The sequence below is a fragment of the Elephas maximus genome, chromosome 9 (assembly GCF_024166365.1).
Source record: "Elephas maximus indicus isolate mEleMax1 chromosome 9, mEleMax1 primary haplotype, whole genome shotgun sequence".
Classification (NCBI taxonomy): domain Eukaryota; kingdom Metazoa; phylum Chordata; class Mammalia; order Proboscidea; family Elephantidae; genus Elephas; species Elephas maximus.
In genome coordinates, this window is record NC_064827.1 from 34,727,810 (window position 1) to 34,742,984 (window position 15,175).

The window sequence follows — 15,175 nt, forward strand, 5'->3', positions numbered from 1 at the left end:
CTTTCTGCAAATCCATGCAAGTATTGTTTTCTAATCTTTGAACAGGTGCAGTATTCATACCTGAAGAGAATAATTATGGTTTTGGTTTTGAGACAATGACAGATAAGATTTAGCAGAAGGTACCCAGTAAACCTCTGAGATTCTGACATGTTTTTATAAAAAAGATAATAAAAATTTGGAATTTTCCTCAAAAACCCTAATTTCAAATATTCTATTCCATTGTCCATCCTCACTTCTGGAATTAAACAGTTCCACCTGTGGAAAATTTAAAAACTTGGAGAAGTTTATTAAGTTATTAAGAAGACTATAGAAGCCTTTTCCACTGAAACCTCACTAAAAAACCTTACTGAAACCTCACTAAAAAACCTTAATAGCTAGGAATAAATGTCATAAACATCATAGGTTTTATATTTCTGTGCAGAGATTGCCAGTTGCAAATTCAACAGTTCCACCACCCCCTTGTGAAGTCTCCTCAGCATGAGTGGAGAAGCTGAGCACTACATTTCTGAAAATTCCTTTTTCTCTGTGAATCCAGGTTAGAGTTTTGCAAGTGAGAGGCACTGGCTGGAGATTCGAGCAGCAGAAGAAAAGATGTTATTCTTTGGAGGCAGTGGCAGAGAGACTCAGGAGCACATATAAGATTCAAAATGGCTCTCTCAGTGGGCACTGAAGAACTACACACTTGACTGCTGCTGACTGAGATAATTAGGGGTATTTCCCAGAGATTACCCAGAATTGCAACAGCTTCTTATGGAAAAGCTAAATCCTATGATAAAGCCATTCACATCTGATGCTTTCTGGTTCCTAGACTGAAACCTAACAAATATGTATTATTTATATCATGTGAAAATATCATAATCTATATAGAAAATATTTTTTTAAGATTCTGATTTTGTTGTTTAAAGTTATATTAAATACACTCTACCATTAAATATTTTAATGATTTTATATTTAATCATTTTTGGGTATTTAATCATTTCTTGAGGAAGACCCTCAACGAGATGGATTGACACAGTGGCTACAACAATGGACTCAAACATAGCAGCAATTGTGAGGATGGCACAGGACTAGGCAGCGTTTCATTCTGTTGTACATAGGTCTGCTGTGAAGTCAGAGCTGACTTGCGAGCACCTAACAAACAACAACAAAATCATTCTCCAATATTTGGCCCTTAATTTTTTTTTATTTTTAGTATCACCAGAAAAGGTGAAATTAACAGAAAGCAAGCATATTTTTTGTCTATAGTTCTTATTATTTCCTCATTAAGGAAAATTTTTTTTTTTTTAACCCAGAAATAAGTTTACTGGGGTAAAGAATAGAATCATGCTTTAAAGCATTTAAAATATATTGTTGATTTTTGCATATAAAGATTATACAGATTGAACCCTCATTAGCAATATTTGACTGCTTTCATTGTTCTGCCCCATCGTTACTATCAAGGAATATACTCATTCTTGTCAGATGATGTATTACGAAATGTAGTTTAGAAAACATAGCCAGTCACCTGTTGTGCTTTGCACAAAGTCCAATAGATGTCTGATGATCAATGATAATAGAAAACTTGGCAGGGCCTTTCCAGAGAATAGAGTGGATTTTCAAACTGATACAACATGTAGTTTGTGCCCAGGAGTTCCAAAATGCATCTAAACATGTCCTTCTCAGATGGAGAGCTGAAGGTTCTCATTGAATATTTTTGTTTTGATAGCATACTACTACTAAATGAGTCTCTAATCATCAAAGCAGAAACCCTGGTGGTGTAGTGGTTAAGAGCTGTGGCTGCTAATCAAAAGGTCAGCAGTTTGAATCCACCAGGTGCTCCTTGGAAACCCTATGGGGCAGTTCCACGCTGTCTTATAGGGTCGTTATGAGTTGGGATCAACGCGACGGCAACAGCAATCATCAAGGCAATTGACAAATGTTTGAAGAGGAGCAACCTGTTCATTGGGCCATGCAAGGAGAATACAGCATGAAGCACCAGATGCAACTAGAATTCAATAAAGCATTAATGGCACACAATCTTCCTTTAGATTATAATCCATAAACCTGGTATTAGTGCGACCTGTAGATTTTAAGTAAAATGTTTAGTTTTTTAGTCCTTTGAGGAGTAGTGTAGACCTCTTACAATATAGAACTTGAACAATAGACTGTAAAAAAGAACCGTCATGACTTTTCCTGTATCTCTAGCCCATTGCCTAGTAGTGTGTAAAGGACTAATGTCTTGAAAAAAGCTAACTTTTGTTGTGATGAGTTGAGATATTTAGAGTCAAAGTAGAAACGAAGAGAAGCTATAAACCCAAAAAGAAAAAGAAGAAGCCCTTAAAAGATATCTGAAAGACAGTTTCACAAAAATGGGGGAAATTTTCTAAGAAAACAGATGAACAAGCAAACAAACAAGAGAAAAAAACCAACAAATTAGGTTGGCTCTCAATAGCCAGAAGCACTTTCTAGGCCTTGAGTAATTTGAATGTAGAATCATGAATAATGACATCCATCAACTAAAACTAAAACCAAACCCATTGCCTTCGAGTCAATTCCAGTTCATAATGACCCTATAGTGACCCTATAGGACAGGATATAACTGCCCCATAGGGTTTCCAAGGAGAGCCTGGTGGATTCAAACTGCCAACCTTTTGGTTAGCAGCCACAGCTCTTAACCACTACGCCACCAGGGTTTCCATACAACTAGAAGCTATAAATTTCTGAGTCATAAAATTCCTATCACTTCATCACTTCTTTTAAGTATGTCTACACAAAATTTATGCCATCACTTAAAATATTATGTATAAAATAATTAGGGCAAATTTTAGTTAAATGTGCACTAATTGAAATTATGCTCTGGTACCTTTGTGACTAACCTCCACTGCTTCTTCCTCCTTCTCCCTTGATTTTGTTGTTGTTAGATGCCATGGAGTTGGTTCCAACTCATAGTGACCCTATGTACAATGAAAGAAAACACTTTCCTGTCCTGTGCCATTCTCACAATTGTTGCTATGTTTGAGCCCATTTTGTAGCCACTGTGTCAATCCATCTCATTAAGAGTCTTCCTCTATTTCACTGAACCTTTACTTTAACAAACGTGGTGTCCTTCTCTAGGGACTGGTAACTCCTGGCAACATGTCCAAAGCATGTGAGATGAAGTCTCGCCATCCTCCGTTCTTAGGAGCATTCTGTACTTCTTCCAGGACAGACTTGTTCGTTCTTCCGGCAGTCTGTGGTATATTCAATATTCTTCATGAACATCAACATTCAAAGGTATTAATTCTTCTTCTCTTCCTCTATGTTGATACCTTATTCTGCATCAAAACTCTTTGAATTTTTGCAAAGCCAAGCTCTTGGTCTATGTGGTCACATTTTCCTTCACAGAGAGGAGTGTAAATATATATATCACACAGAAATTCAGACATACAGACAGACAGATAGATGATAGATAGATAAAGACAGAGAGAGAAAGAAAGGGAGCGATAGAGACATAAGAGAGGCAGCAAGAGAGAGAGGGAGGGAGTAATGAAGGGGGGGAGAAAACAGAGAGAGAGAAATCTTTTAAAAATATTTCTCTTAGTCCACAGCTCCCTTTCTTGCATATATTATTTGTTTAAGAGGAATGAAAATGACTCTTTAGTCTCTCCCTATCCCTCTCCTCATTTTCCTTTGATATAATTTTACTTTTGAACTCTTTGTTGAGTTTTTTGTAAAATGAGTTAAAGTATATTCCTTAACAACTGACTGAGAATTTTTTCCCTCAGCACTGCCTGATTTTCATTTTGCTTTCTATATAAGAGACTTTTGCAGTATTACCTTAGCAAAATAAGTCCTTAGAAATTCCTTAGAATCTACTGGTTTCTCATTTAGAACAATGCATTTAAAAACAAAGTAATACTTTTCACAGAAATATACCATCATCCAGAACAAATTACATAATCTGCAGGACCCAGTGTAAAATACAACTATGGTACCCTTTGTTAAATAATTATTAAGACAGACAGCAGCAATAGCAGCAGATCATTAAACCAAATGTGGGCCCTTCTAAGTGTGGGATCCTGTGTAACTACACAGTTCACACACCCATGAAGTGGGCCCTGCCCTCACCTGTAAGAGAATTAAGAAAACAGAACATAGAGTTAAAAACCTTCACATGTGAAGGAGGCCAAAGTAAACTCAGGTAAAATCAAAGCCAATTTGTGGTACCCTGCTCCATTCAGGAAAATGGCCTGTGTTAGATAGCCATAAACAATAAATTTCAATGTGTTCTACAGATTTGCCAATGCATATCATTGGCCAACGTAGAACTGAGTGTTTCAATCATGTCACTATTGGCATGTTGAACTGGATAAATTTTTATCGAAAAGGGATATCCTGTGCATTGTAGGATGTTTAGCAGCATCCCTGTCCTCTACTCAGTAGCATCACTCCCCACAAAGTTGTGATAAACGAAAATGTCCACAGACATTGCCAAATGTGTCCAGGGGCAAAATCACTGAACAAATGCTGTTGAAACGACCTTATTTTCAGACTTTAACGTGCAAGAGACTTCCCTGGGGTATTTGTTACAAAGTCAGACTCTCCAGAGTTTACCTTCAGAGATTCTGAAAGTGTAGGTCTTAAGTGGAGCCCAAGAACCTACATTTAATAAGAACCTTAGGTGACTCTGATATAGGTAGTCTAACTTTACAGTGTTTGGAAAGAAGTAAAGCCAGAAAGGTCCTTAGAAGTGAGAGTGGTGAGACTTCATCTCACATACTTTAGACATGTTATCAGGACGGACCAGTGCCTGGAGAAGGACATCATGTTGATAAAGTAGAGGGTCAGAGAAAAAGAGGAAGACCTTCAACAAGATGGACTGATGCAGTGGCTGCAACAATGGACTCAAACATACCAACGATTGTGAGGATGGCACAAGACTGGGCAGTGTTTCTTCCTGTGGAACATAGGGTTGCTATGAGTCAGAACTGACTCCACAACACCTAACAACAACTTTACACTCAGAGAAATACTGGCGTGTAGATAAATTAATGCAAATAGAGCTCTACCATTAGATGAGTAGAGTTTAACGATGGTTAGATGTTATTGTCATATTTACTTAGGACAACACACACACATATGGGCTCTAGATTAATGTTCAAGTCTCCAATTCGATTTACTTTTGTAGACACAGACACAATCTGCTTTGCAATTAAGTAAGCACCCATCTGGCAGAGAGAAAATTTGGAAGCTGTAAAATGAAACAGGTAAAGATTTTTCTGTGTCAGCAGGGCAGCCTGAAACAATGATTAGCTAATGGAAAGTACTATAGAACTTAGCATTTGTGACTTATTCAGGGTGAATTGGAATGGATGGCCCCATTGAAACAATACCTGCTGTCAGATTATTAATGACCACCCCTTCTTTCTAACTAAGCTTGAGTAGTTAAGTATTTATTGAGCACAAACCAGGCCAAATATCTGAAGGCAAGCTCAACAAATTTGCCCAATCACTGACAGTATAGTACTAAAAAATTTAGAAATGAATTAATTTCCATATGATTGACAGAATTTTCTAATTTGCTTCCAGATGTTTGGGATTTTATTCTGTGACATGTTCAAATGGTTAACCAAACAATAGGGAATCATCCCTTTTTTTGAGTATGCTCCCCACCTTTTCTGTGAATCTCTAAGTCTCTCTCAGTGTATTTCTGCCACAGGGACTCTGATCCAGGTTCCGCCTTCTGAGCCTACTGTCATCTTTGTCCTCATTCAGGAAGACAGATCATGTTTGATTAATCTCAATTTATGAATAAATTAAAACTCAAGAATTTTAGTATTAATTTTACTTTTTTTTCATCTGTATCCTCATAGCCACTGACCAGGAAGTCTCACCCTCCTCTCATATTTAGCTACAACTTCAAGAAACTCAATCCAAACAAATTCCTGAGAAGCTCTCACTATTATCTTACTCTGACCTAGGAGGCTAGAAATATTTGAACCAAGGTTGTTACATCCTTCTTTTTAAATAGCCTCTCTAGAAGGGCTGGGCTTTACAGGAAACTGAAGATCAGCTGAAAAGAACAAGTAAACAAGGAATAGAAAATATTATCATTCTCGTCTTCTAAAAGTACAAGTTTGCAGCATCTTTAGAAGGTATTTCTTTTGAAAAGAATCCATTTGGTTCTCAAAATCGGCAATGCTTTTGTACACATCTGTCATTGCCAAATGGTTTTCACTGTATTTGTTTGGTTTGTTTTAAGGCTTCTATATGTTCATCAGGGTTCATTTCCTTGCTGCCATGAATGTCACTGTTATAGATTGAATTGTGTCCCCACAAAAGATATGTTGAAGTTCTAATTCCTAGCAGCTCAGAGCATGACCTGGTTTGAAAATAGGGCTTTTGGAGATGTTATCAGCTAGGTTAACATGATGTCATACTGGAGAATTGTGGGAACTGATCCTACATGACTGGTGTCCTGATAAAGGAGGAGAAGAAAAATGGGGCATGGAGCCAGAGGAAGGCTGCCATGTGGTGGTGCAACTATAAGCCAAGGAAGGCCTGGAACTACCAGAAACTAGGAAAGAGGCATGGAACAGATTTTTCCCTCAAAGGCTAAGAAGAAATCAACACAGCCAACATCCTCATCTTAGACTCTCAGCCTCCAAAACTGTGGAACAATAAACTTCCATTCTTATAAGCCACCCAGTTTGTAGTGTTTTGTTATGGCAGCCCTAGAAAACTAACTCTGTCACCTATTGAACGAAGTACTTCTGGGAAAAAAGAACATGTGGGTATATATAATTTACAAAGCATAAGATGACAAAATCTGGGCATCCGAAAAAACAAACCCATTACTGTCTAGTCGATTCTGACTCATATTGACCCTATAAGACAGAGTGGAACCGCTCTGTAGAGTTTGTAATGAGCACCTGGTAGATTCGAACTGCCAACCTTTGGTTAGCAGTTGTAGCTCTTAACCACTATGGTACGAGGGTTTCCATCTGGGTATCAGGAGGTTTACTTTTAATCTAAAATGTTCGTTGTTCTTTCCTTCACTTTATTAATTTTCTCAAGGCTACTAATAAGTATGGGTTAAGCTCATTTTAAAACCTTTTCTAATTTGGAGTTTTAATCAGAATCATAATATCTCAGTAAAGACCATCGCACAGGATTTGAAATATACATACCAACAAAAATGGATAAAACTATGAAGGGCAATCTATGAATATTTATGCACATAAACATGGATTTTATGAACATGCATTTCAACTTTCTACACTTCACTAGAACAGTAAAGAATAGACAGTCATGTCCAAAGAAGGAAAAATGTACATCTAGGGGCATTACAAGGATGTCATGATACAGATAGATTCTTCAAAATATGCTTTGCATTGTCACTGGTGGGACATAATACTCAGGGTTACTTTAAGTTCTTCTAGAAAATAAAGAGAAAGAATGCTACAATTTCAGGAAGTATTTGTACCTGGATTGAGTCTGAGAAGGACCTAGTTTCACCAGAAAAATAGATGTCTTCTCATATAAAGTCACAAGATTAAGACAATGCAGATGTTTGAATGGGAGAGGAACTTGTCTGCATGAACTACCACCTTTCCCATGCTGATGGGTTAGGTGAATAATTGTTATAGTCCTCATGGCCTTGGATGTTATGATCTCTGCTTTCCCACTTCCTAGCTGTACAACTTCAAGCACATTTTCTCTCTGAGCTTCACGTTTTCATCCATCAAAGGGTAGTTGCCTATCCAGAGTTCACTCTAGAGCTTTTTCCCAAACCATATGGCTCATAGTTTTCACTGTTCAAACATTTTTAACCTTCTAACTTACTTGTTTCATGTTATATTCTCAGAAGGTCTTCAAAGATAAACAACTAATTTATATGAATTTTTTTTTTCAAAGTTTCATTTTCCTAACGCTTTGGAGAAGTTCCACTCTGTAACACACAGGTCTCCATGAGTTACAATCCACTTGATGGCAATGGGTTTGTTGTTTTATGTTGAAAAATCTCTTTCATACACATGTATCTTATTTTTCTTCTCACAATAACCCTGTGAGGTAGACAAGACAACTATAATTATCTCCTTTTTTCAGATGGTGAAATTTTGTCTAAGAACCATCGTCACTTCCCTAAGAACATATGCAGAGTAAATTACAGAGAGGGACTTAAACTAAGTCTGTGGATTCCTGGCCCAGTCCTCTTTCCGTAACTCCAAGATGCCTGCTTATGCCACCTTAGCCCCAGGGACACAGGAAAAGCAATCATACCTAAGAGACAGCCATGCGTTTAACAGGGAATTTCACTTATCTCAATGGTCTCTCAAGAGTGTGAGAAAGGGTAGAAAGTACAGATTCTCAAACAGGGCAACTAAGTAGTGAATTGTGGAGTTAAAGTCTTTCTTTGCTTTCTATTTTTTATTTATTTTTTTGAACATTTTATTGTGTTTTAGGTGAAATTGTACACAACAAATTAGCTTCCCACTTAACAATTCATACATAATTTGTTCCGTGACATTGATTGGTATCCCTGCAATGCATCGGTATTCTTCCCATTTCCACTCTGACTTCCCTATTTCCATCCCTCCAGTTTCCCTGCCCCTCCTTGCCTTTTCATCTTTGCTTTTGGGCAAGTGTTGCCCACTTGGCCTCATATAGTTCATTGTTCTAAGAAGTACAGTGCTCATGGGTGCTATTGTTTATTTTATAGGCCAATATATTATTTGGCTGAAAGATTACCTCCGGGAGTGGCTTAAGTTGCAGGCTAAAAGGGTGTCTTAGGGTAATAGTCTTAGATTCTTCCAGTCTCTATCAGTCCAATAGGTCTAGTCTTTTTTATGAATTTGAGTTTCGTTCTGCATTTTTCTTCTGTTCTAACCGGGACCTTCTATTGTGTCCCTGGTCAGAGCGATCGGTAGGGATAGCTGGGCACCATCTAATTGTTCTGGTTTCAGGCTAGAGGTGGCTGTGGTTCATGTGGGCCATTAGTCCTATGGACTGATTGTTTCCTTGAGTCTTTGATTTCTTCACTCTCCTTTGCTCCAGATGGGAAGAGAATAATAGTTGTATCTTCGATATCCATTTGCAAACTTTTAAGACACCACACGTTACTCACCAAACTAGGATGTAGAACATTATCATTATGCCAAATGACCTAGATGTCCCCTGAGACTGTGGTCCTTAGCATTGAAGTCCAGTAACTCAGTCCCCCCAAGGTGTTGGGATATGTCAAAGAAGTTTCCATAATTGTGCCCCATATGCTAGTATATATATGAATATATATGCAGCAATACAAATATATGTATAAAAATGCCCATGATTATACCTATACATGCATATGCATATACTTCTATCTACCCTCCTTGACTTATACAGCATACATATTTACCTATGTAACCATTCACAAATTTTTGGTTGTTATTACTGTTGTTGCAGAATTGTATATGACATTTACCATAGTTGTCCTTTATTTTTGCTTACCTCCCAGTGTCTTCATTTACATTAGTCACATTGTGCTGACTTCCCCCATATTGTGTATTGCCTTTCCCTTCACCAGAATTAACATGTGTCTACTGTCTAGTGGGTGATTTTCCCTCCCTCACCCTCCCATCCCTGGTAGCCATCAAAGGGCATTGCTTTCCGGTGACTTTTATAAAAGTGATGACATACAATGTTTGCGCTTTTGTGATGGACTTATTTCATTCATCATAATGTCTTCCAGATTCATCCCTGTTATAAGAAGTTTTGGGAACTCATCATTATTCTTAATTTTTGCATGGTATTCCGTTGTATATATGTACCACATTTTGTTTACCCATTCATCCGTTGATAGACACTTAGGTTGTTTCCATCCCTTTGCTAATACGAATAATGATGCAAGGAACATGGGTATGCATACGTCTATTGGTGTCACTGCTCTTATTTCTCTAGGATATATACCTAGGAGTGGGATTGTGGAATCATATGGTATTCCTATTTCTAGCTTTTTGAGGAAGTGCCATAGCTTTTTCCATAGTGGTTGTACCATTTTACAATCCCCCAAAGAGTGTATGAGAGTTCCAATCTTCTCACAACAGTGCTGGCATTTGTAATTTTCAGTTTTTTTTGTTCAGTGCCATTTTTGCAGGGGTGTGATAGTATCTCATTATAGTTTTGATTCAGATCTTTCTAATGGCTAATGATTGCAAACATCTTTTCATGTGTTTGTTAGCTGCCTGAATGTTTTCTTTGGTAAAGTGTCTGTTCATGTCCTTTGCCCATTTTTTTGATTGGGTTGTGCGTCTTTTTGTTGTTGAGGTGTTGAAATTTTCAACATGTTTTAGGGATTAGACCCTTGTCAGATATGTCATAGCCAATTTTTCTTTCCCAGTCTGTAGGTTCTCTTTTTACACTTTCGGTAAAGCATTTTGATGAGCTTAAGTATTAAGTATTTAATTTTTAGGAGGTCCTGGTTATCTAGTTTATTTTCTGTTGTTTGTGCATTTTAGTTATGCTTGATAGTGTATTTATGCCATAAATTATGATGCCTAGCTTTGCCCCTATGTTATCATGCAGGAATTTTATATTTTTAGGTTTAACATTTAAGTCTTTGATCCATTTTGATTTAGTTTTTGTGTAAGGTGTGAGGTATGGATCCTGTTTCATTTTTCTGCAAACAGATATCCAGTTTTGCCAGCACAGTTTGTTAAAGAGACTATCTCTTCTCCACTGAATGGACTTCAACCCTTTGTTGAAGATCAGCTATCCATAGCTGGATTGGTTTACTTCTGGATTCTTAGTGCTGTTCCTTTGGTCTATGTGTCTGTCGTTTTGATTACCATGGCTGTATAGTAAGTTCTGATATCAGGAAATGTGAGGCTTCCTACTTTGTTCTTCTTCTTCAATAATTCTTTAGCTATTTGGGGCCTCATTCCTTTCCACATAAAATTGGAGATTAGTTTTTCCATTTTGTTAAAGAATGTTGCTGGGATTTGGATCCGGATCTCATTATATCTATAGATCACTTTGGTTAGTACTAACATTATCACAATGTAAAATCTTCTAATCCATGAGCACTGTATGTTTTTCCATTTATGTAGTTCTCTTTTGGTTTTTTGCAGTACTGTTTTGTAGATTTTTCTAGTGTTAGTCTTTTATGCCTCTGGTTAGATTCATCCTAGGTATTTTATCCTTTTGGGGGCTATTGTAAATGGTATTGTTTCCTTGATTTCTTTTTTTGGAGTTCTCCTTGCTAGTGTACAAGAGTCCAACTGATTTTTGTGTGTTGATCTTTTACACTGCCACTTTGCTGAAAACTTCTATTAGTACCACTAACTTTCTTGTGGAATCTATGAGATCTTTTATGTATAGGATCATGTCATCTGCTGATAGCAATAGTTTTACTGCTTCCTTACCAATTTGGATGTATTTATTTCCCTTTCTTGCCTTGTTTCTCCGGCTAGGACTTCTGTTACAATACTGAATAAGAGTGGTGATAATGGACATCCTTGTCTTGTTTCCATACTCAAGGGTAGTGCTTTCAATCTCTTTCTGTTGAGAATAATGTTGGCCATTGATTTTGAATATATGTCTTTAATTATGTTGAGGGATTTCCCTTCCATTACCATTTTGCTGAGAGTTTTTATCAGTATTTTATTAAATGCCTTTTCTGCATTGGTTGAGATGATCATGTAATTCTTTTTCCTTTGTTTTATGTGTTGAATTACATTGATTGATTTTCTATGTTGAACCACTCTTCCATCCCTGGTATGAATCCCACCTGAATACGATGTATTATTATTATTATTGATACACCGTTGTATTCTGTTGGCTAGTATTTTTTTTGAGAATTTTTGTGTCTATTCATGAAGGATATTCTTCTCCAATTTCCTTTTTTGTGACATCTTTGCCTCTCTTTGACATCAGGGTTATGCTGGCTTCATACAAAGAATTAGGGAGTATTCTTCCCTTTTCTATGTTCTGGAATAGTTTTAGTAGAATTGGTGTCATCTCTTCTCTGAATGTTCAGTAGAACTCTCTGGTAAAGCTATGTGGCCCAGGGGTTTTGTTTTGTTTTGTTTTGGGTTGGGTGTAGGTCTTTAATTCCATCCTATGCAACATCCAACCTGAATAAATGTAAGCCTGGCATTTATTCTGGAATTAGTTTTTTCCTAAATTTTCTTATTAGAACTGAGAAGCAAAGTGATTCTGGCCAAAGTTGTCTATAGAGTTTGATCTGATTTTTAGTACAACTTTAGGAAGAACATTTTAGCCTGACTGCTATCATCTTTGCTAATACATCTGTGTTCACTTATATTTCTCGTGAAAATAAAAATGTTAGAATTGAAAGATATTATCTTTTTTTATCAAGCCCTAACACAGACATAATAAATGAGTGATCTTCAGTAAGTTTTATTGAAATCATCTTTCTAGATATTTCTAGGTGTATCATTCTAATTTGGATTATCTATTCAGCCACATTAGATATGTGATTATTGAGGCCATTCTCTGATATGAAATATATTTATTGTACATAGTAGGATGAATTGTGGCCTCAAAGATATCAGGTTCTAAGCCCTGGAATCTATAAATGTTACCTTATTTAGAAAATGTGTCTTTGTAGATGTGATTATGTTGAGGATTTTGCGATAGGTAGATTATCCTGGATTATCAGAGTAGCCTCTAAATATCATCACACTTATCTTTAAAAGAGGGAGATAGAGAGAAATTTGATATAGACAGAGAAGAGAAGGCTCACAGAGGAGAAGGCAACGTGAAGACCCACACAGAGATTGAAAAGATGTTGCTACAAGCCAAGTAATGCTGGAAGCCACCTAAAACTGGAAGAGGTAAGGGAGGGATTCTTTGCTATTACCTCCATAGGCAATGTGACCTTGCCAATAGCTTGATTTTGTCCCAGTGAAACTGAATTGTACATCTGGCCTTCAGGACTGTGACAGAATAAAAAATATCTGTTGTATTAAGTCACCTAGGTTGTGATAATTTGTTATGGCAACCATAGGAAACAAACACAATGAATTTCATAAATTGTTATGTCCACCAAACCTATGAGGTAAGCATTTAAACTTATGGCATTTAAATGACTTGTTTAGAACCAACAAACTATGACACTAGTGTCTTGTTCTGAAGTTGGTCTAACACCTGAGATGTCTCTCTTAATTTATATGATCCGTCACCTCTGAGTGCCATTTCAAACAATAAAGAACAATTCCCTTAATTTAGAGGTTATTTTTCCTAGAGTTAAGTTCTAGGAAGAGTCAGAGTATTGTGATGAGTCAAACAGAGAGATACTCAAGTACTAACCAATAAAAATTTCTAAAGTACTTGAGAGATTTTCCAACTATCTTTCTGTTATTGATTTCTAGTTTAATCCCATTGTGGTCTGAGAACAAACTCCGTGTGATTATTACTATTTTTTTTTAATTAGTTAAGTTGTGTTTTATGGTACAGAATATGATCTATTTTAGAGAACACGCTATGTGAGTTGAAGAAGTATGTATATTCTCTTGTCAGATGGAAGTTTTATAAATGACAATTAGGTTAAGTTGATAGTGATGTTCATTTGTGCCTATCTGATCTATCGATTACTGACAGAGAGGTGTGGAAGTTTCCAACTCTGATGGAGGATTTGTCTATTTCTCCCGGCACTTTTATGAGTTTTTGCTTCATATATTTTTATACTTTATTGTTAAGTGCATACATATTTAGGATTGTCAAGTCTTCTTGGGAATTAATCCTTTTATCTTTATGTAGTGGCCTTTTTTATTGTTGATAGTATTCCTTGTTCTGAAGCCTGCTTTTTCTGAATCAGAAACCACTAAAAGCTAAAACTACTCCAGGATTCTTTGATTAGAGTTATCATGGTATATTTTTATCTATCCTTTTACTTTTAACCTAGCTGAATCTTTATATTTATTTATTTCTCAACTTTTACAGCCTTTATTGATAGGGTATAGCCTTTATGCCAAAATTCAACTCTCAACATACAACCTCGTTTCCCATCTAAAATTAAAGAAAGTGTATTTTATTTTAAATGGGACATAGAAGTGCCAAGGATTAAAGTATAACCTTAAAGTTTTAATTTCACACCTCTAATATTGTAAAAAAATAATAATTCCTAATATCATGAAAACATGATAAAGTAACTACACAAAAAAAGTGGATGTTTAAGTCATTTCATTCTGTCTTAATATTATATAGTGAAAACTGCCTTCAGATAGCATATTTTATATAAGGTACATTTAAAATAGCCTAAATATTTACAAAGAACATTTAACTTAAATTTCACAGTTGTTTGTAAAATGGCACTTGAAAATTGACCCATACAGAGAAATAAAAAGCTCATCAAGAGATGGTGAAGTATAATATAAGCCACAATGTTAAAACTTCAAAGCTCTCTATAGAAAAATCAGTAAAGATAACTCACTCTTTCTGGGAAAAAAGCATTTAGCATTACAAATTTCAAGTGTAAATCTTATATATGAAGTCAATAAGGAATACATTTAAACCTTGCAGTGCCCCGTAGTTATCATCTATTTTGTGGAAAACAATAAAAATGATGTACTTTTTGAATATGTGTATCTCAAAACCAAAAAGTTAGTTTTAACTTTTTCTTTTATTGGCAACATTTGCTGCATTTTTAGGTTTGGGTTCCCATAGGGCATTTTTTTTTACAAATCTTGAAGTTGCACTTTTGTCCAGCTTGCCAGCCTTTTTCTTGTCTGTTATTTCCTTGACTCTGTTCACGTATACTCTCATTCTTTCCAGTTCCTGCTTTACTGGATGTCCCATAGGATTAACTCCTGGAATTGCCAAATAAACACAAAACATCAAATTTAATATGTATATAGAAACTAAATTCACTTTTGCTTGTTCAAGTGGGTCCAGCTTCTGCAACAACTCATTTCTAGGAACAGAAATCTTGGTCTTCAGTATCTTAGCCACAGCACCAAGGGGATTCTTGAACGCTGACAAATACTTTTGAATTTCTACTGGATAAAAACAAAAACCAAACCCACTGCCGTCAAGTCAATTCCGACTCATAACGACCTTATAGGACAGAGTAGAACTGCCCCATACAATTTCCAAGGAGTGCCTACCCGATTCCAACTGCTGACCTCTTGGTTAGCAGCTGTAGCACTTAACCACTATGCCACCAGGGTTTCCTGCTACTGAACAGTCTTAATTTCTTCACTTGCCATTATGA

General features: G+C 36.3%; 1 protein-coding gene across 1 annotated transcript; it reads right to left on the reverse strand.

Annotated features, from left to right (window-relative positions):
• Positions 1-14,571: 14,571 nt before the first annotated feature.
• On the reverse strand, positions 14,572-15,170 carry LOC126082930 (nuclear nucleic acid-binding protein C1D-like). The gene is made up of 2 exons (XM_049896082.1): positions 15,151-15,170; positions 14,572-14,974 (listed from the first exon to the last, which is right to left on the reverse strand). The coding sequence occupies exons 1-2, from the start codon at positions 15,168-15,170 to the stop codon at positions 14,572-14,574; spliced, it is 423 nt and encodes a 140-aa protein (XP_049752039.1).
• Positions 15,171-15,175: the final 5 nt, after the last annotated feature.